Genomic DNA, 22735 nt, shown 5'->3' with positions numbered 1-22735 from the left:
CAGAGCATCAGAGTCAGAAGGCTGACAAACACAGCTTTTTGTGAAAAACGAACAGATTCATTCTATCAAGTGTCTTGATTCTATGCTAAATTTCTGCCTCTCGACTTCCGTAAGCAACAGCCAGGATTAGGCGTCTCAACAATAAAAGGAACTACAGCAATGCCAATTCGAACTTTGAATAATACTGCTGTCTAAAAATACATGCACAGCAGTAACACATTGTCATTACCATCGACGCTGAGAGAACACAGGAAAGCAGTAGAGTAAAAAGTTGCCTGAAAAGTGAAAATTGCCATACTAGTACTACACGGCTGAGTATAAGTCCCTGGTAGTTACAACTCGGTATTATCCAGGGTGACCTTTCACTTTCTGTGTGTGAAGGCATTGCACCAAGGCCATTGAGGACTGTCCTAGCAGCTATCCCTACATAAAAAATATTGGACAAGAGAAAATAACGTGTGGGTCGAGTAACTCGAGTTCCAATCATATTCTTGATAATGTGTGATATTTGCCCTTTGGTGCTACGAATATCTGACATGCTGGTACATGTACTGGTACGTGTTAGTGCCTCATTGCACCCGCAAATACATGTACTGCACAAACAAAAGTAAGAATACGCCACGCTTGACTGCGTGTTCTTCAGGTCATTGTGTTATGTGAACACAGAATGCAGGAGTAAGTCGCTCTGAGAGCGGGATCTCTTTTTGTAGTTGCCGATGTGCACGTTTGTATTGCCCATGTACGTCTGACCATGGCACACTTCCCAGCAAGAATTACTTCAAGCAAGAAGAACGGACAACTCTGGGTGAAAGCAGAGCGAAAGCATTACGTCCAGGTGCAATACTCACTGTGAGTTCGGGTCTAAAATGTAGTGACTTGCACGTTCACAAGCACTCCCGCTACCATGCCTTGAAGCGCTGTGGGTTCGCTTTGGACTCCATTCAGGCAGTCAGCTTCCAGCGACAGAATGAGCCGACTTAGTGACTTGGTCTGAGGTGTGTACACAAGGCCCAACCAAGGCTGTATTCTATCACATCCATCTCTCCTCACAGGAACCAGTGCCAGTGTGTCAGTAGGAACAGGACTTGCCTGGATGTGGATAGCCATTGTCTCGTTAATGGCGCATTTCGTTGGAGCCTAACGAGCCAACAGTGCCGGTCGTTCAGCCCAAAACTGGTCACCGATAATATCGCAGTGCAGCTCTGCAATTCTTTTCCGCTTTCTTTGTGTGACTGCCGGCTTGCCTTCTTCCTTGTGCTTTGTGGACACCTCGGCATCCAGGCAGGTAACTTCACTGCTCCCTGAGGTCGATGCAGATGGGCCGTGAAGCGGTACTTCCTCTACCACCTGGACAAAGGAGAAAAAGAAGGAAAGAAGCAGGCACACGGGTCAGGTGTTGACCTCTGCTTTACCAGTCCACTGTAAGGACATTGCAGACGTTGCACATTCTAATCGCAAGCAAAGAAATAGAGTGCATTTCAGAATGGTCTTTCCTGCAGTGAAATCCGACCAAAAGTGCATATTTGGCGCCCTCAACGTCCACGGCCCTTGACGCCCTGGAAGTGGTACGAATGCAGCTGGATGTACACATGTACCAGTACAGTGATGCCATTGGAACTGGTTGAGGGCGCCAATTTAGCACTTCGGGTCGGATATAATTGAGGGTAAATTACTGTACTTTGATTACGCTAATCTTAGGAAACTAGGACAACACGTTGATGTGTTCGGCATAGCGTCCTCCATACTATGGCACGGTCCAGGCCATTCCACAATTCCTACATATGATGACACTCACCTCCTCCCATACGAATGTTGTTCCTTTCCTTGCAACATCGGGCTCCTTGCTGTAGTTAATGTTGCACTCAGTGAAGAGAATTTCATTCTTGTCACTGCTGACCGTGCCCTGTAGAAAGGAGAAGAAGGACATGATGCTGAGTTTCTGGCTGTTGCATGTACTGTGTTGCGATTCACACATGTACTAACTACAAATGGGAGAAGAAGGAAAAGAAAACAATAAAAATAGTTTGAGGTAGGTGTAAAGAGGATTTCCGGTAAAACAACACCCACCACTCACCAGAGAGCTAAGGCAGTAGAGCTCCACATTCATGTACAACATTCAGCTAGCTACATGCACAGCAGACAGAGGCAGAGGAAACGGAGGCTTACACAAAGCTTAGTCTCTGCTTCCTTTCCAGTTAAACCCTTCTTGACCAGCGACCAAAACACAGTGTTATACAAGTTGTTGATATGACCTGTAGGAATTAGACACCATAGACAGTAATGACAGGTGGAATTATCTATGTGACTGCATGACTGTAAGTACTTTGAAGTAAATGTACTCTACGAACACTATCAGGGATTGATCCTTGTTTCTCCCAGTTCCACACAGATGATGATGGCTACTACCACTACCAGATATCAAGGCTTTGTGTCTGGTGTTCACCCAGTACGCAGAACGTAGTGTTCCAATAGATACTCGCTAATCTTCGTTTTACACAGCTCTACCCCTGGGTATTCAGAACAAGACTGAATGTTTGGTACACCTGGCACTTGTGTGTTTCCAATCTACAAGTAAAGTAGTTGCAAGTTGTGCCGTGGTATATGTAGAGCAGTCAGGAGGACATAATGCCAGTCATGTACACAAATGTACCCCTCTGCACTCTGACAGTCATGTATACAAATGTACCCCTGTGCACTCAGACAGTCATGTACACAAATGTACCCCTCTGCACTCAGACAGTCATGTACACAAATGTACCACTCAGACTCTGCACTCTGACAGTCATGTACACAAATGTACCACTCTGCACTCTGACAGTCATGTACAATAGTAACATGGGTATGGAAAGCATACTCATGACGTCATGATGACACAGCATGTCATAGCTGAGGGCTATGTCTGATCATGTATCCGGGACACTACTGCACCCATTCAAGCCAAAGCAATCAGCTTGCACCACTCACAATCAGCTTGCCGCCAGCACAAGTAATCACGCAAGTTCTCCACCGTCGGATAGCACACTGCACGGCCATCAAACGTTACCGGGTACTGCATGCGTACATCCTCAAAGTGTGCAGCCCAGTGGAAGACAAATGAAGATGCAAAGTATGATGCCATACACGTTGCCAGTTTACTGGAAACCACACACAAAACACACACACACGCATGCCAAACATACATGAAGTTGATGAACATTGTGATTAGGGCTGAATCGATCATTCAATAACTCCTAACGATCAACCGATATCATTAACGGTTGATATATTGGTTTTATCGATTCTTGTCGGCTCTACCTTTGCTACGTTAGAAATGTATGGCTCAGCAGAGTCAGCACTGATAACATCTGGCTGGTTTATCAACATGAACTAGAAAATTTCACGTTGTTTCTAGAGCGAAGAATCTTGTCATCATCCTCTGGCAACTGCTCTTATCTTCGACCTCCCCCACAAATGAACCGAAAAGACAAATTCTCCTCCCCGATCTCGTTCAAAGCCACAAATCAATATTACTGTGCTTGAAAGTACAAATGTACATGATTGCACTCGTATTCACTATCGGATGGAGTGCAAGGGATAGAATACTCTCACTGATATGCATGCATAAAAAAATCGTTAGCACTCGTTGTGAACACTAACGATTATCGATTGCACTCTTAACGATCGATATGCGAGTTATCGGTATAATTGTTTCAGCCCTAATTGTGATCAACCTGAGACCTTCTCTCAGTCTGCCATGAGAAACCCAACATTGGCTGAGTGAGAGATGTGCAGTCACACCTCTGCTTAGTAACCATCGAATGCTGCACAGGAATGATAGTCAATCAACTAATAGCCTACTACAGTGCATTTCAAAAGTGCCGATATTCAGGCTTTCTCCAGTATTTTTTAAATTTCTACTGCCCACGTCCGCACAGTCCTTGGCTACACAAATGAAAACCTCTCCAAATCTCTCCAAAAAACTAACTTCATATTCCTTCCAATTTTTTGGCCCAAGAGGGCATCTTCAGGGATATATTTCTTACCATGTGGCTATGCATAATGACTCGATTTATGAGTTGCACGTACATGACAACAACAGTTGAACCTGCAGCACTACGATGCAATGCGAGTCTCAGAACTGCATTGGACAGGTGTTATTACTACAGGCGACCCACTTTGTACTACCGTACTGGCAATATATATGGTCGCAGTGAGGCCATGAAGCGTTACATTGGCACATGTTTACCGCACGCAGGGCGTTACATGCAAAGTCGCACAGAAGCCGTTACACAGGTTTCTATATTGCCGCAGTCCTTTTTTTGCTATTGCCGCATCACTTTTTTGCTATTGCCGCATCATTTTTTGGAAACTGCAATGAAAAGATCGCCGCACCCTGCCGGACGCGCGTTACGAACGCAACGAAAATTTGTCGCACTAGCCTGGTCGCGCGTTACGCCGCACCCCCCTGCGTTACGCGGCAACATATATTGCCAGTACGGTAATCTGGCATGTTTTGCTACACAAAGTCCATTCTTAGGTTCAAATAGGACCGATATATTCTACTACGTGATAACATTACTTGTAAAACTTGAAAGTTGAAACCTATGTTATGATTATGAAAATATGAGAGTTCATTCTTGTAGGTAGTACAACCGTGTATATTCTTTTACACGACTACACTATAACCGATACGCACTGTATTGTCTCCGCGCCGCCTATTCGTAAATTCCTAAGCGTTAGGATAATAAACACCCAATTTTGAACAATTCAAGTATGCGCAAAGCGTCGCAAACTTCCTCAATAGGACGTCAATACAGACGTGGCTCTTACGTTGCCCTTCGGCCAAACAGATTGCAAGACGGACGCAAAACGAAGCTGAATGAGAGATGAACACACGAGACAAGATAGCACTATTCATCATCTACTGGTGTATACAATGTCATGTATGAACACGTTGCCATGGCAGCAGATGAATAAGTAAGTATTATTAAACACAGTTTATTGACAGATGTGAACGAGATGATAGATTAGATGCCTAAATGGTGAAATATGATGGAGAACACTGCGTTAGGGCACTCAATCAGGAAAACGATAGATCACTGTCTTCACTGGTACTGAATGACAAGCTGTGCCATTCAGTTCTGATATGACAATAATCATGAATGGAAGTCAGTATTATTTTAGAGAGTGGAAATACACCAATGCGTGATTGTACCACAGCACCTACCTGAACTCATCACTTTGCCCATACGCTAGTACAATCTCCGTGAACTCTTGCATCACTTCCCGGGCACAACGCGCCATCAATGCTATACAGCGGTAGTCATTGGGCTTCTCAAAGCCATGCGAGTCGGAGAACCTGGACAGTGATAGGGTGATAGATACAAACAGAAATCAATTTTGATTACTGGGATAAAAATGAATAGTGGGGAACAAATTATGCCTTACAGTTCACCTAAGCCAGCTCTCGAACAGTCAGATATGCAAAATGTAGCACAATACTGACACTTAGACATTGCAATACATGATACTGGGCTTGAGCACAGTTCGATAGCACTAACTAATGACTTTACAACATGGAAGGTTCATGGTTATGAGTTATAATGCCGATAGAGACAAAGTTCTACTGTCTACAGCTTATAAGGATGTATACCGAGTGTATTCGTTCCCTTCTCATCTGGGTGTTGCAGCGAATGAGGAAATATTGTCAGAGACGACAACTACCGGTAGTACAGGGGCGTAGCAGCCGCTCCGGCTTTGGCCGGACCAGTTTTTCGCCCGACCACGATCACCATAGTAAAACAATGCCAAAACTTGCCCAGAATGCAGGATTTTGCACCCTAATTTCAAAAAAAATCAGGGGGACATCCCCCCGGACCACTGTCAACGGCGGTGCTACGCGCCTGTAGTATCATGCTGCACTCTTGCCTTAGTAGATGTTTGAGAATTCTTTGGGATATGTAAGCTCTGCTTGATACTAGTAATCTACCACAGGTATGATGATGGCAGAATAGCACAAGGCCGAGGACACTGACTGTATGGAAACAGTGTTCCTGACCGCAACCAGAGACCCCCCCCCCGGAAGAGCTCGGATACGGTCGCTCTCCTAATATGCATGCACAGTAGCGTGTCAAGTTATTGATTTTAGATTGTCCAAAGGCTGCGGAAGCCTATCGAGGTGCTCTACTGTGTGAGGAAAGAGGAGGAAGAGAGGGAGGAAGGGAGATGAGTGCAATGTATGTTATGGCTTGGTTAATCAATACTGTCGGGAGAAAGCGGGTATACCAGAAACAGAATACATACAAGTAGAAAATTCTTGCATGAGGGATGTACGGAATTGCCGGGGGTGTTCAATCTCCCGAATACGCGTGGGTAATGAATTCCAAACTGATAGACAATGGAATAACATACACACAATGGAATAACATAAGTATAATGTTGACGAGAGTACTAGTATGTGTTGATATGGTATGGTCTGCGTGGACTGGAACTGAGGGTGTAATGAAATTCATCAAGGGTATCAGGCCAGACGTGAAGGATATGATGGACTGTACAGAGACACTGGACGTGGCGCCGCCAACAAGGGACTGCCGGCGAGATAATTGAAATAAGTTCTCTTGGGATGTGCCAATCAGGGTTTCGACTGTGGAGGATGCATCTGCTAATGCGTGCCTGCAGTCTGTCCATGCAAGTTCTCTCAGCTTGCGTCAGAGAGAAGGTCTAGACTGGGCAAGTATATTCCAGTAGAGGTCTGGCACATCCACAGTACAGGCTGAAAATGACTTTTTTCTGGCAGACGGTGGGACGTAAATCCCAGCAGACAAACCCGTCGCCGGAAGGAATATACGACGTTCGTAATAATATTAGGAACGTCGTATACCTCATATTATGGGGAGAAAATGTCAGAGTAGGCAGGAGCAATACACCAAGATGTTTATGCTCTTGTGTACTCGGGACACGAGCTGTTGAAACTTGTAGCGGCGACATCCAACGCCCTCGGGACCGGGCCCTGCTAGTTAAGTGAATACTCCAGATAACTGAAGGTAAATTATCACCAATCAATCCACACATTAACAAGATGATTACTGGTATGCATGGTTGCACATGTCCAGGTCCATGTGCTGTAATGTGGGCACTTTTTTCATACTGGAAACTCGTGTCACATCACTATGAACCCACTCCATACCAATAAGGCAATGTTCAGGGTATTCAAATGGTTTGCATGGAACACACCGGAAAACTAAGTTACTTTAGCTGCCAGCACGCTGTCGGATAACCCACATGCCGGATGACTGAACGCCGGATAAGTGACGCGTGGCTGTACTACGTTAACAATTTATAATCGTACTTTGTTTTCCAAACATATCGCCCAGGCACAAACAGCCAGTCAATTGTATACACGTGCAGTGATTTAATAGTACCAGCATAGTGTGACTGTGAGTCTAAGAACCAGGGAGTTGTATGAACTATACAGCTCCCTGCTATGACCTACTAGTATCAGAAGCTGAGGCATTCAATTTGAAAGCAACATACCGGTGAAAACTTCTGCCATCCAGGCGTATCGCAACCCAGGTGTTCCTCAAGCACTTCTCGCATGTCTCGAACTGCTTGACGTATTCGTACTTTGACTTGGCCATAGCAGACAGTCGAAAAACAACAAGCAAAATATTAATTGAAATAAACGCAAAACCTCAATTTTGTTTATGCGCGCACTGATCTTCTTGATCATGTAGTTGCGCGTTGATCCATCGAAGCGCGCCATGTCACCCATGTATATAATAATTATGTGCATGCTAGCGAACGTGGGAGTGCAGTGACCTTTTTGTAAGTACAGTGTAATAATTATTAGTTTTGAATCTTGAAAATCTCGAAAAAGTGACGACAACGGTAGATCCGCGAAGGGTGACTGAGTCCTTGCAGACCAACATCAAGCTGCAGACTATGGCGCTCGGCTCTGCAACCAGTCTCGTGTTCGTACTGCCAAGGCGCAAGCGGAGGTGAGGATAACAGCACGGAATGCTGTCAAAGCCCAAGCCCTGCTGCTCCGCTCCAGTGTGCCGGATGCCAAGCAGCGTGTAATCGACCTGGCTGCGGAGAAGGGCTCTTCTTGATCCAGTTGGCTGACCTGCAGGCCCTTGAAGCGCCATGGATTTGCCCTCTCCAAAGCGGAGTTTCGCGATGGAGTGCACCTAAGGTACAACCACGACAACTGGCAACCACAGCGCATGCCATCAGGGTGCGTTTGTGGAAGCCAGTTTACTGTGCCTGTGGCCCATGCCCTCTCGTGCCCCACCGGCGGTTACCCTACCATCAGGGCATAACGAGATCCGCGATGTGACCGCTGGTTTCTTGAAGCGTGTTGCCACCAACGTATCTGTAGAGCCTCATCTGGAGCCCCTGAGTGGGGAGCAGCTGCGCTATCGCACCGCCATCCGCGACGACCAGGCTCGCTTGGACGTAGCAGCAAATGGATTGTGGGGAGGGCGGTTCGAACGCACCTTCTTCGACGTCCGGGTGTTCAACCCTTTTGCGTCTTCGAACCAGTCCTCCTCCATTTCTGCCACCTACGTTCGCCATGAGAAAGCGAAGAAGAGATCGTATGAAGAGAGGCTGCGGGAGATCGAGCATGCTTCATTTGTCCCGTTGGTCTTCTCGACAACCGGTGGCATGGGCAAGCAATCTGCCTCGCTTTACAAGCGAATTCAGTACTTTCATTTCTAGGGTACCCTGTAAGAAGGCCTTAGGCCTGTGGGGATTGCCCTATCAAAAATTTGATAATAATAATAATAATAATAATAATTGCATCTCTCATTGCTGAGAAAAGCGGCGAACCGTATTCGGTTGTTATGTCATTCATCCGCTGCCGCCTTAGCTTTGCGTTGCTCAGAGCGAGTGTCATGTGCCTGCGTGGTAGCCGCTCTGTTTTCGCTGTACATGCACCTGTCTCTTCTTCTGCCTCTTCCCGTCATTAATTTTATAGTCTTTAGTTCTTTAATATTATTATTTGCCATGGCGACACCCGGTACCCGTAAGCCCAAATAGCTGGCAGGGCTACATTGTAGGGCAGGGTTGGGCCTTTTTTTTCTTTTACTTCACAGGTAGACCCAGGTGCTCGAAGTCCGTACATGGTATCCTAAGTTCGTACGCCCATAATTTCATGTTCTGTTATTGTATTCGACTCAAATATTTTATGGAGGGGACAGTGTGGTATGTTCTCCTCGCGTACCAATTTTCAGGAATCTACGATAAGCAGAAGTCCCATACCACGCGAGTGGGTTTTCGAGTGTCCATACGAAATACAAATTGGGTTACATTTCATGCAAAAATCAACTTTGCCAAGACCGATTTCGAACGGACAAAGCGTCAAACGGACCTTCACTCAATCATCAAGAGCCAGCTTAGAGCTGACAATGGCCAGAGGAGAAGAATTTACAGAGAACCACCAATCCTTGCAGAAAGGTTGACACTCCTGGCATCTTCACCACTGTTTTCCCGCGGTTTTCACAGCGCAGCTGCTTCTTCTCTGAGCCGACTAAAACAGCTTGCATTTCGGCAACAAACTACGCTTTTGCAAGAAATACTGGTGGAGGCACATGCCAAACATATCCCTTCGGTGCTTTCGTCGTAACCGAGGGTTTGCAAGTTAGCAATTAGCGGAAATATGTGCGTATTTCGAGTCACCTCTGATCAGTACGGACTTAGAGTACCCTCTGCGACACCAAAATTTGATATGAAAAATCAGCGAACTCCAGAGAAACAGATCGGATCGAAAGATGGCCTGGTTCAATCGAGCCTGGCCTCAGAACAAACTTGGACAAGATACCTTCCATCCACGAGCAGAATTCTGGCAAGTGATCATTGCTAGTGTGAGTTTCAGCTCGGCAAACACACACTGTAAACGTGTACGGACTTCGAGCACCTGGGTCTACGGTGTAGCATTCTATCAGTCATTACGTATGATTTATACAGCAGTACAGTGACAGATCTGCAGACTAAAAAAACAAAAACAAAAAAAAAAAAACAACGGTAGATCTAGATATCTACGGATGGTACGGGTGGGTACGTTCAGCTCAGGGAGCCCTACGCATACGGTACACATATACGGTATACATACGGTATGCGTAGTGCTCCCTGCAGGTGGCCTGGTTCAGCTCAGCTTTTCGCTGGGGACATGTGGCGAGTTGCACGTGCGACTTCAGACATACATCGATTGCGTACAAAATGCAAAAATCAGTTTTCTGTTTCTGTTTTATCAATGCTTTTGTGAAGGGATTCATGGCGTGTTAAAAAAAACAGTGCTAGAGAGAGAAGGCTAAGTAATTCCTAAGCCTCGAGTAATTGTTCTGCTCAGAGTGTAGGTACTAAGCAATCTGGTTCTAATAGCAGCCATGGCAAGTCCGGCGGGCGAGAGTATGACGGTAAGAATCAGCCACCCCGAAAATTCAACAGACTTTGATATTGTGTGCTTCTGACATTCTTGAAGTTTGTCATTGCATTGGTGCATGTGGTACATGTATTTGAAAATATCAGTATTGTTATCATTATCCACAGGGCTACTCGTGTTTCCGACGTGTCTTCATGCCCAGAACGCGAGTTGAAAATGAGAAAATAGTTCATTTTTTTCGCAAGCTTCGTGTATTGTACTTCAAAGGAGGAGTATACTATATTTTTGAAATACTAGTCAATGTAATAGGCAGAAGTCGAATTCTATGTGCATGCAGAGTGCTATGGTGTATCCAAAGTTGAAGAGAACTTCGGTGTGTATGTCACACAAGGGAGCATTTCGAGAAATTCATTAGACGAGTGGCTATAGCTGAGCTGGTTCAGTGTGGTGCTCTTTTCTTCAAGTCTTCTTGCCGGAGTAAACGTTTTTTTTTGTACAGTTTATTTCTACATGTGAGCCGAGCCAAGCAAAAAGGTGGCTTTGGCATACTTTTTGGAAAATTCTTTTTTCATGCCAAAGTGATGTCTATATGTTTGGTGATTTTCTCGATTTGTTCCAAGTTGCAAAACGTTAAGCCACTTCTTAGTGTGACGCGGCTTATGTATGTAGTGCTGAATGCTGTTTATGTGCCTTATAAGGGCATTGTAGAAGCGTGTGTGCATGCCTTTCTATGTACATGGGACACGTCGCGCATTTCCCTTGATGATCATCCTTCAAAGCGGTGAACCCCTTGATAGGCGACAGGCCTCTGGGTCATCCTAATAAAGATATTATTAATTTATTATTTACTATTATTAACGTTTGTCTCTTTCCCTCAAACCAGTTAATATATTATTAACGTGCATTTTGTTTCTCATGGTTTCTGTGATTTTTGCAGGCACCACGGTTTGCCGCATTCCGTGGCCGAGGTTTAGGCAGATCGAGCGTAAGCAGTCCGTCACGCTCAAGTGACGCACGGTCAGAGCAGTCTCCATCGCCAACTGCTTCCTCTCCTGGCCATCAACAGCAAGAGCAACAGCAACAACACACTGACACTAGCAGTAAAGCAGAAAGTAGTTCAAGTCGCTTCAGCGGAGGAAGAGGTGGATTTAGTGGAGGCCACTCTGGCGGAGCTGATGATGGTGACAGCTCCGGAAGGCCTATGTTCGGCGGACGTGGTGGCGGTGGCGGTGGCTCTAGCTTTGGTGGTGGAGGTACTGGTGGATTTGCCGGTCGATCGGGTGGCTTTAGGCGGAACGACAATGATTCTCAAGACGGCGAAGGTGACGAGAGTAGCAGCAGAGGTGGCCGAGGCGGTGGACGTGGTGGACGTGGTGGACGTGGCGGCGGCCGCTTTGGTAGTGATTTCCGCTCTGGAGATCGTGAGGAGAATGGCGGTAGCTCTGGTGGTGGCCGGCACGGTTAGTGGTCTTCTTTCCGTGATCTATGAATCAAGTAGCTTATTGTCACTTTGATTTGGTTCTTCCGTATCTCAGCTCGACAAGCATCTGGCAATCAAAATATTATTTTGATAGTAGGATGCAGGACTGGCACGTATGACAAATCATCGTCATACCTGCCAGCCGTGAGTGTAGAGTGCAGCTGGTGGAATTAGTTCATGTTTTTTCTCGAATAATTATAAAAAAACTAGCGAGGTGTAATTTGACAAGCACTAGAGAGGTTCTGCAAAACAAAAATGCGTACAAACCTTCGCTCTACATCATGATGTGCGAAACTTCGCACGAACTTGTGCAACTTTGGACGCGAAACTTGCAGGGAACGCGAAATGAACTTTCGTAGGAAGTTTCGTGAGATGGGGTCATGGCGTACTTGCACTTGACGCGTGCAAACTACGAAAATGTGCAGAACGCAAAGTTCGTGCGAAAATTCGTGCACACTTTCGCAAGGACCGTCGTGAAACTTCGTTCGAATTTTCGTTTTGCAGAATCTCTCGAATATGATTGACATGGCGTATGCCTGCTGAGCATTAAAATGCTTATATTGGCGTAGGCAGCTGTACAGGCAAAGGTGAATACCGATGGTTTGTGATGCTTTTCTCCCACCCTGGACAGAAGCATGCATTGTTAGTGCACATTAGCAGACTGATGGGCATGCATGTTGATCTAGATCTAGTAGTGTCTGCAGCAAAGTAGCATGCATTACAACATTTCTTCTGGTTGGCTGTTTGCATTGATGGGTGCAATGCATTCAGTGCAGTTATTTTCAGTAATTTTATATGGCCGGCTGTGCAGAAAAGTGTGCACCTTTGCTGTGATTTTATGACTACAGTTTTACATTTTTGGAAGTCATAAACAGGTAGCGAACCACTGCACAAAGAGTGCTCAGCGAATGCAAATCGTATGTTCCCAATGCTGTAGACAGCTGGCTGTTTCTGCCACGAAAATCATATGATTGGGAATGATTGGGAATGGATACTTTTTTTTTAGTGTAGAGAAATTTTGTTTCAGTGTCCTTCAGTTCAACGACGATTCCTGATGAGTGTTGTATGAGAACTTGTTTGGATACTTTTTTAGACTCCATTTTTTCTGAATGTGCTTCATGCTTCACTATAGGTGATGGTATGGACGATGGTGATAGACCACCTCGCGATGAATCACGTCCTCCGCCATATGTGCCACCTCCTGCGCCCGAAACTGAAGACGAGCTCTTCAAGCAGAACTCTACCGGTTTGAACTTCAACAAGTTTGACGAGATCCCCGTACGGCTTACTGGCCGCGAGCCAGTCAGCCCGGTTTCCAGCTTCGAGGACGCCAACCTGAATGGCACGATAACGGAGAATGTCAGTAAGAGTGGCTACAAGAAGCCGACACCTGTACAGAAGTATGCCATGCCTGTCATCATGGCTGGTAGAGACCTCATGGCCTGTGCACAGACTGGCTCAGGGAAAACAGTAAGTTCGGCCCTGGGTACATGTACAGTCATAATATTATTCTGCCATTCCTATGCCGCGGTGTCGGGCCCATACATTCACCCACCATTCCTATGCCGCCGTGTCGGGCCCATACATTCACTTACCATTCCTATGCCGCGGTGTCGGGCCCATACATTCACTTACCATTCCTATGCCGCGGTGTCGGGCCCATACATTCACCCACCATTCGAATGCCCAGGCTTTCCCACCCTCCATTCTTATTCAGTGTGCATGATATGGCAAGGGTGGGGGTAGCTATGGCAATGCGCCATCCCGGTGCATGGCAATATTTTGCATTTCCTTTCATTGGTGTGCTCTAAAAGTCTAAATCTGATGCAGTTCAACGGTTTTCCAGCTGCGAACAGACTGCCCCAGCCAGGATGATACTACCCTGCTGTAGGTGTTGCGTGTTACGCAGTGCGAGTTCTCATTTTGTTTTGCAATGATGTTGTTGTCTGTTATCTCACTTGTCCCTGGCTTAATTGTCCCTGGCTTCTGTTGCTGTGTACAGGCTGCATTTATCCTTCCCGTCATGTCTCGTATGATGAAAGACGGAATTGACGCGTCAAAGTTTGCCGAAGTGCAGTCACCTGCTGCCATTATTGTAGCACCTACTCGTGAACTGGTCACTCAGGTATGGACGGCATAGAATACATGCGATATGCACTATTCTGTATGGTGATACTGCTTTGGTGGGACCCCCCCCCCCCACACACACACATTCTGTATTATCTAGTCCCTGCGATGTCATGCCTGGTTGCTCAAGTTTACTCGCACTGTAGAAAAAGAAATAGTCATCAGTGAAATTATCATAGCAATTTGGCACTGCTTGCTTGGAATTATATCTTGTTAGGCTGAGTATAGCTCTTGTCTTCCCCAGTAACAGTGTAGTATGCATGTGCATGGCCTTTTAGCTCGGAGTTGAATTTGGTTAGCTCGGGCTGCGTAACGAAATTGACGAATTGATAATCCTAATAATACGAATGTCACGCTCGCTATACACAGTATCGTGGCCGTTTACTGCCTGTGTGTTCTGTACTACCAAAGACTGTACGTTGTCATTTGTGATTCAGTTACTTCCTCCGCGTCATCGAAATTGTCGCAGTTTGACTTTTGACATAAAACGAGGTATTTACTCACCAGCACTCGTACCAGAGGCCAGGAATTGGACAAAGGCGATAGTCATCAATATAGGGTGACGGCAAAGTTCTATTTTCTGTTATTGGAAGCTGAAATCTTTGAACTAGACGCGATTTCTTCGCTGATGTCGCTGCGATGGTAATTTCGACTCGTTGAGATCAGTCAGGCGTTGCAGCCCGCACATTTCTCGTGCTTATGGCCTTTCACTCAAGCCTCATCACTATTTTACCTTAGCTGGGGTGAGAATGACTTCGTGGAACAAGTAGCGGCGCGTGGAGAAACATCGCGGGGTCAGCAAACTAAATGCATGCAACAGCGATAAAATTTGTCGCTCTGGCTGAGACACTCAGTACGAGTATGATTGTACCTACAAGAGCCGTGTAGACTCTACACGTAGTGCTAGTGATGCACGCGCAGATGCCGTACCATGTACCAGTGATGCAGAAAAAGAGGGCGCGCTGGACGTGACAGTACACTTACCTGCATGAGCTGTGACCACACAACTAAAATGAATGGGCATGCCACGGCTAAAAAAAGTTCATTTCAAGATCGAGGTGATTCCGCCGATGGTAATCAACCGACCTCGCAACGATCGTGTATTCTTACTTCGTTGGTGGTGAAGTAGAAATCATCCAGAGCTAGCAGACGACAAGCATAGCAGGTCTTGTCCTGTTGAGAAAGTCAAAGCGTTTGAGATGAGGCGCGACCAACTTACAACCTTCCTTGAATTATTTTGGAACGATATTTTTGCGTCCATTGACATCAACGAGGACGAGGCCTTCATCTCTGCGTGAAATTTCTCAGTCCAACTGTCCTGGAACGTTACTCTAGTCTTCGGACTATAATACTGCGTATTAAGTTTTGAATGGTTTAGCTTATGGAGTTGTCAGTAACAAGTGACAAGTCACTTGTCAAACTGCGACAATTTCGATGACGCGGAGGAAGTACAACTTCAGGTTACACTAGCTGTAGACTGGCACACTCAAAAGACTGTTTTTGTTTCTTCCTTTTTGTTCCTTTCCTATGCTTTCCTTTCGCCTTGCAGATTTGGCTAGAGGCGAAAAAGTTCTCCCACACAACCATGCTCCGACCTGTAGTTCTATATGGCGGTACCAGTCTTGGGAGACAGATCCGTGAAGTGGAGGAGGGATGTCACATGGTCATAGCTACCCCTGGTCGCCTGATGGATGTCATCAACAGAAGAAAGGTACTACTATGTGCAGCGCAATGTCATGTGTGCCCCGTGGTAATGACGCTGTGTGTTGTGTTAGCCACCGGTATTGCTGATCAATCGTGAAGAATTCTAGTTGAGAAGATAGTGACCCTTGTCTCAGTACGGGCAAGAGTACATGAAAAGTAGAGTGTGCAGCTCGGATGGGTTACTGTCACGGCGGAATTCCGTGATTACATCATGTTAGTGATGTAGTGGGTACAAGCAGGATACAAGCAGGTGTCTTTCTGCACAACTGCAGCTCAGTTGTACGCACTACGCCATTTCCCGCCTCAGATCTGCGCCATAAATGATGTAATCACGGAATTTCGCCGTGACAGACACCCATAGCAGAAAAAGCCCCAAGCTGCACACTCTGGGTTTCATGTACTCTTGGTACGGGTTGTAGTTGACATCGAATTGTATTTAGTGCTACAAAATAAGTGTGTCGTATTTCTTGATATTTGATACTTCCACTTGTGATGTGTGTTGCAGATTGATTTGGGTGCAGTTAAGTATCTGATTCTTGATGAAGCTGATCGCATGCTCGATATGGGCTTCTTGCCCAGCATTCAGAAGCTTGTTGAGCAGCTGGGCATGGCCTCCGGTCGTCAGACGCTCATGTTTTCAGCCACCTTCCCAGACGAAGTGCAGCAGCTGGCAAAGAACTTCCTGGATGACTACTTGTTCTTGACTGTTGGTATCCTGGGCTGTGCAGCCAGTGATGTCAAGCAGAGTGTCGTGCAAGTGGAGGAGTTTGGCAAGCGCAAGAAGCTCATTGAGATCTTGAGCTCGCAAGGTATGTACTGGTGTGGCTGGTGTGGCTGGTGTGACTAGTTGAGATGGGTACAGCTATCACGGGTACATGGATAGCGGTCTGGGTTTTCTTGTGCTATGGCCACTTGTGCGTAGCTGCAGGGGCATGTTCTGTTTAGTGACTGTGCTCTGCTGATAATCATTTGCATCCGCTGATTCTCTTTTACCTACTGTCTTCTATGCTTGGTGCTATCTTCTACTGCTTGTGTGACCAGGGATGGACAGAACGATTGTCTTTGTGGAGACAAAGCGAACAGCCGATTTCCTCGCGTCGTACCTCTGCCAGCAGCGTTTCCCGTGCACTAGCATTCATGGGTATGTGTTTTAGAACTGCTTGTTATGTCCGTTACATGTACAGCAGTGTGGATAGAAAGTACTCAAATGTTCACCTGAATCATTGCCAGAGGTTCTCATTTCAGTGGTGACATGTGATGCTCATTTTCGAAAACCAAGCGAGGTGTTTATTTCTAGCTTCCGTGCCCGGCTCCTGATAGTGTGGTACATGTACACGACTGTATACCGTATATTCTCTATTATGCGCCGTGCTTATATTTTTTCAACACCCTCTACCCCGTGCGTATATTGGAGACCGTGCTTATATTTTTTCAACCAATGCATCCATACAGAGTGAGAAGAAATACATGCTAGATATCATGCATGCAGCATTGATTTCCACCAAGACCGTGCTAATAATAGAGACCGTGCTTATAATGTTTCGAAAGGTGCTCACAGTGTGCTAGTAATGTGCTTATAATAGAGAATATACGGTATGTGTGTTCCTGTAAGAATGGGATGAGATGCTGTTATTCTACATTTCTGTGCTTTCTCGGTGGAACTCACTGCCACCATCACAAATACACAAGCCGCCCAATTTTTATAGCTGCTCATCTGTGCTTTGTAAATCATGGATGATGTTTATGCTTTGTAAATCATGGATGATGTTTATGCTAACTATTACACAAAGACACACAATGAAACCCTTGGGCAAATCCCGTTGTGACCCAGAGTTTCATGGCTGGACCAATCATCAGGCAATTGTGTACGCCGCTCTGCCTGAATCAGGTATTGAGCACTTTCGCAGAACCTAAGCCTACTGCCTCTATGCTCACTATTAATCAAGAGTACTCAGATGGCGAGCCAAGCAAGCCCTTCGTTTTCCTTGTTTTCGTTTAATATTAATCAAGAGCTTTTGTACATTGCACTTTGTTGTTCAGTGATCGTCAGCAGCGTGAGCGAGAAGAGGCACTGCGTGACTTCAAGCGTGGCGAGAAACCTGTACTGGTGGCCACATCCGTAGCCTCGCGCGGCCTGGACATTCAGGACGTCAAGCACATTGTCAACTTTGACCTGCCTTCCGAGATTGAAGATTACGTTCACCGTGTGGGCCGTACTGGTCGTATCGGTCACTCTGGTCTTGCCACTTCCTTCTTCACCATCGGCAAGGATGAGGGTATTGCAAGAAGCTTGGTGAAGATTCTTTCAGAGGTACGACAGTTCTTGCTGGCAGTTGAACAGTGTAGAGTGTGATCTATGCCCAAACTGTAGATGTTTCAGGAATTGTAATCAAACAAAATGTGCCTATGGACTATGGGTAGGTCACCAAGTGCATATCAATCTCAAGCAAACACGATACGGAGATATGCAGAGCGTGTGCGATACACCACATAACAACAATGTGTAGAATGTCTATTAACTGTTCTGTGTTTGTTACTTCCGATGGTGCTGTTGCTGTTGTTGTTGTTTTGTTTCAAATCTTTATTCTCACGATGGCCTGTGGCCAATAATTGTTGTTGTTGTTCCCCTGATTGCAGTCTTTGCAAGAAGTGCCTGACTGGCTGGAAACTGCTGCTGCTCAGGCTGTAGGATCTGGCATTCACAGCGGCCATGGCAGTGGCTTTGGTGGACACGACATGCGTGAAGTAAGTTTTAGCTGCCGTATGGGGCACCGGCACCAGGTCGCACACTCTGGATTTGTGGATAATGTGTGCAGAGCATGCATGGTGAATGTGCAATGCATCCCTATTAGAACTGCTGCATAGGGCTGAAACGGTTGTTACGAATAACCGGTTATGTAACCGTTAGGCCACACGTTTTTATTTCTATGTTTCTCGTCACCCGCGCGCATACGATTCAGGAGTCTGGAAGAAAAAAAGAAAAAAAACTGTGCTGCAGTGACTGTGCATTTGGGGACCAGCACACTCATGCACATGTACATAATTTGGCCTGGCCTGCGCGACACATGATGCAAGGACGGCATTTTTTGTGCGCAATCTAGCTGCAAATGCACAGATTGTGACAGAAGCTCCTACCACATACTAGTACTATTACTAGTTGCTAACTATGGATGCTATTTTGCATGGTGTATTGGTGGATTTTAGTGTGAACAAAGGTCTAATAAGCTTTTTTTGTTTTTCAGTCATTTTTTATTTTTTTCCACCTCTCGCATACGTTTTTAGATTTTCAGGTGACGAGAAACATAGAAATAAAAACGTGCGGCCTTATGGCCGAACAAACGGATAACCGGCTGATCGACGGTTGCGCCAGAATGTTTTTGAACATTTTGCGAAAAAAAGAATCCTTAATAACTCCGTCATTTCTTGTTCAAATTCAACAATCGAAGGGTCTACGTGGTAGCAGAAACTTCTAGCTCTCCACTGCAACAGTCGCCAAAGATCTGCGATGTCTTGACTCCAGAAAGATCGCATGTCGAATTATGATCTCTGCAAATTCAAATTTTCGATCAATACTCATCGCCATTTTTGCGGAAAAATCATTTTTTGCGTGCCTTTGGAGCTACTAAGCACAAGCTAGTGACGTAGTAACATAGAAGTGAACCGTCAAAAATAATATTTTGTGCGTTCTGCGATGGAGGATAGTGAAATGGCGCTGATTGGACGAATTTGCTTGCACATCGGGTTTGGAGACGACTTCGCTGTGTTCCTGCGCCTGATATGTGGAGGCTGCTTGGTGGAACCTGGTATCCTCGCATGGCTCTCACCTGGAGCTTTCCAACGAGGCCAAGATTGTGAAAATTGAGTGAAGGAAGCCAAAGTTATGACCTCAGGCTGAAGGTGAAAATTGTGCTGAAATTTCTAATTGGACTCGGATGGAAAGCCAAGGATAAATTTATAGAAAAGAAAAAAGACCAAGGAACTACAAGTTACGCTATAATGTCCACTAACACCACCAGTTACTAAACAATCAGCTCATGCAATAACATTGCATGACACTGGCCGACGGTACTGACGTTCTACAACTAACTGGCTAACCCTCCTCATGTTATTTCTATAACTTAGAACCTTCCAAGTAATTAGTTGGAAGGCTGTTGGTGTGCGCATCCAAGATGTGCTAGAGCTGTTAGGCTGCAACCACACTAGGTACAAAATCACGTACAAACTGCATTACAGTAGAAATCGTCATGCGGAAGCGTGCGAAAAGCAAAACGCGCTTTGTAGGTTTTCAGCAACTGGCGCACCCCTGTAGAAAGCCACGTTTGTCGTTTTCGTCGTTTGTTCTTTGTTTTGTACCTGGTCGTCGTACATAGCATCAGCATCAGCATTGTTTTTTGAATTTCCCGGTCTTTTCCAGCGCATGGCACACGCTTTGGTACGACAACGTCACGTGCTGTTCGCGTGAAAACGTCATCTATGCAGACCGAAAAGTGTAGTGTGGTTGCGTACCGACTTGTACTGAGATATGCATGCAAATTTGTACTGTGATTTTTACGTAGTGTGGTTGCGGCCTTAGCCAGTTAATTGTAAAACGTCAGTACCGTCGGTCAGTGTCGTGCAATGTTATCGCATGAGCTGATTGTTTAGTAACTGGTGGTGTTAGTGGACATTAGAGCGTAACTTGTAGTTCCTAGGTCCTTTTTTCTTTTCTATAAATTTCTAATTGTGTTTCATGCTGTGCTGGTAATCAGTGCACAACGGATTAAAAACTCTTTTTCCCGTCACTTTCGGATAACTGAGTGACATGTCAGTTTGATATGTGGAGTACTTTATCGTACATGTTGCAAATAATGTAGTGAAACCTTACTACATGTACAGTTGTGCTCGGTGAAATCCGACCCAGGGTGCATAATTGGAGCCCTCAACTTGCACGGCCCTTGACGCCCTGGAAGTGGCACGAATGCTACTGGGCGTACACATGTACAAATATAGTGATGTAATCAGAACAGGTCCAGGGCGCCAGCTTTGCACTTCGGGTCGGATTTCACCGAGCGCAACTGTACATCCGGTAGAGTAGCGCTTGCGTGAACTCTAGTATTACTGTATGTCTGCACCTTAAGCCATGGCTTTATATTCAAAACACTGCTGCTTTCCAAGCTATTTTTGATGAAAAATGAGTCTAATGACTCACCCACTACGCCATGCCATAAAAGTCAAAGTTCACACAGAAATTTCAATCTATTTCCACTTGCCGGGCTGGAAGTTTGTACCGGTAAGTATGTATCACTTATTCCTCGAAACATAATCCAAATGATATCTCATTTATGAAGCCATGGCCGTATAACTGTGACTGGCTTTATAGTCGAATATACCACCATGGCTTTAAAGGAGCAGACATACGGTATTATTATGTTCAAAAGGTCGCAGTTTGACTGGTGGGATTTTTCTTTTCAAAATGTTGTACTTTCATTAGATTTGACGCATTGACCTAGGTTTCTTGTTGCTGGTTTCTTTCTTGTTTTTAGCATGGGGGACGCCGTGGTGGTGGTCGTGGTGGCGGTCGTGGTGGTGACCGTAATGGAGATGACAGTGACTTCCGTTCTAACCGAGGCAGTGGTGCCGGTGGCCAGGAGAAATCTTGGTCTGTGGGCAGATCCACTGCTGGAGCTGCTGCTCAGGAAGAGGAGGAGAGCTGGGACTAATCAGATTGCTTTCTTTTCGACGGAAGGTCTTGCTTCCCGAATAACTTTGCCTGTTGACTGTTGTAGTTGACAGCTGCACTGTTTTATGACAGAACTCTGGATCCGCTGCATGACTTCATTGGCGTTCTTTCTGTTACTTGAGTTTGTGATCTGATGTCTCTCTCAGTGAGAGCGGGAAGGCATGTGGACCGCTGTGCTTGAGACGGCACGCCAGTTACTGACTCACACTTGTTTTCATCCAGCTAGCTGTCTTTGTCATCACGCTAGCAATCATCTTGTTCGCTGTTCTTGGGTGAAGGAAAGCGCTTATTCTGCCCGTGTGCTTACCTTCTGTGCTCACAATGTGTGCCTGGAGTAGATAATGCACACGTCAATCATGATTATCTACGACTCTCTCTTCGTTGCCGTCATATCGCAAGCAGTCGGGTTGTCACTTGCCTGCATTCTTCTAAACCGTCTTATGTTTGAGTTCATTGTCGATTTGACTTTGTGTCTCGCTGCTCTTTAACTTCAGTTATTACGCTGAGCTTCAAACTTGCATTCATGTCCATTTCCGGTAGCAGAGTTTTTGTATATTGTGTGAGGAATACTCTGCTTCTACCCCACGCACATCACGCACACATCACACACACACACACACACACACGCACACACACACACACACACACACACACACACACACACACACACACACATCGCACATCACACATCACACATCACACATCCATGACAGTGAGAACCAGCCCACTCACTCTCCTGCCATTTTTTCTTTTTCTGTCTTGCTTGCTTTCTTGGTCTGGGCAACTCTCGGTGTGATGTGTGTTTTTATTCCGCTCTTACGTAATGTCAGCGGCAAATCTAGCTCTCCTGTTCTTTGGTGAAACACCAACCCCGAGCGTTCTCTCTTTGTCCATGTTTGTTTTGTCAAGCCGCACACACTGCCTTGTTCGCTGTGGGCTTTGGTACTACAATCAAGAGTAAATGAGCTGAGAGCTTATTATAATACCAAGAATATAATTATAAGTCCCATACACGAGTACTGACTTGTTGGTTTGACAGCATAAACAAGGTGGAGGACACCGTGTTCGGAAACAGTGACCTTACTACAACCATCCACGGTTGGACAGCCCCGGTCCGTTGGGACCATCTGAGCCATATGGGTGTTGAACCCAGTTCTGACCCTCGTTATGCTAGGGGAGTTTTTAGATTTCTCCTAACGTCAGTCGTGTATTCTTTGATCGCTCCTGGATGTCGTCCTGATAGTCATAAATAAAAGCAAGAGTACATAACTATAATCAAAAGTCCACAAACACTCTTGCTATAATCAAGAGTAGATAAACAGTTTATCTACTCTTGCTATAT

General features: G+C 45.7%; 2 protein-coding genes across 2 annotated transcripts; one reads left to right on the top strand and one right to left on the bottom strand.

Annotated features, from left to right (window-relative positions):
- Positions 1 to 7: 7 nt before the first annotated feature.
- Positions 8 to 7729, bottom strand: LOC135806632 (probable tRNA(His) guanylyltransferase). The gene is made up of 7 exons (XM_065320856.1): positions 7513 to 7729; positions 5207 to 5338; positions 4810 to 4854; positions 2965 to 3134; positions 2167 to 2252; positions 1796 to 1903; positions 8 to 1347 (listed from the first exon to the last, which is right to left on the bottom strand). The coding sequence occupies exons 1-7, from the start codon at positions 7614 to 7616 to the stop codon at positions 1138 to 1140; spliced, it is 855 nt and encodes a 284-aa protein (XP_065176928.1). The 5' UTR covers positions 7617 to 7729; the 3' UTR covers positions 8 to 1137.
- A 2493-nt stretch (positions 7730 to 10222) lies between these two features.
- LOC135806625 (probable ATP-dependent RNA helicase DDX4) lies at positions 10223 to 22409 on the top strand. The gene is made up of 10 exons (XM_065320849.1): positions 10223 to 10397; positions 11301 to 11823; positions 12976 to 13313; positions 13846 to 13968; positions 15520 to 15681; positions 16180 to 16483; positions 16716 to 16815; positions 17715 to 17985; positions 18312 to 18419; positions 21197 to 22409. Exons 1-10 carry the CDS (start codon positions 10368 to 10370, stop codon positions 21371 to 21373), a joined length of 2136 nt encoding a protein of 711 aa, XP_065176921.1. The 5' UTR covers positions 10223 to 10367; the 3' UTR covers positions 21374 to 22409.
- The last annotated feature ends 326 nt before the right edge of the window (positions 22410 to 22735 follow it).

The sequence above is a fragment of the Sycon ciliatum genome, chromosome 1 (assembly GCF_964019385.1).
Source record: "Sycon ciliatum chromosome 1, ocSycCili1.1, whole genome shotgun sequence".
In the NCBI taxonomy this organism is placed as follows: Eukaryota; Metazoa; Porifera; class Calcarea; order Leucosolenida; family Sycettidae; genus Sycon; species Sycon ciliatum.
Note: the sequence above shows the minus strand (reverse complement) of the source record. Positions and strands in the feature narration are given on the sequence as shown.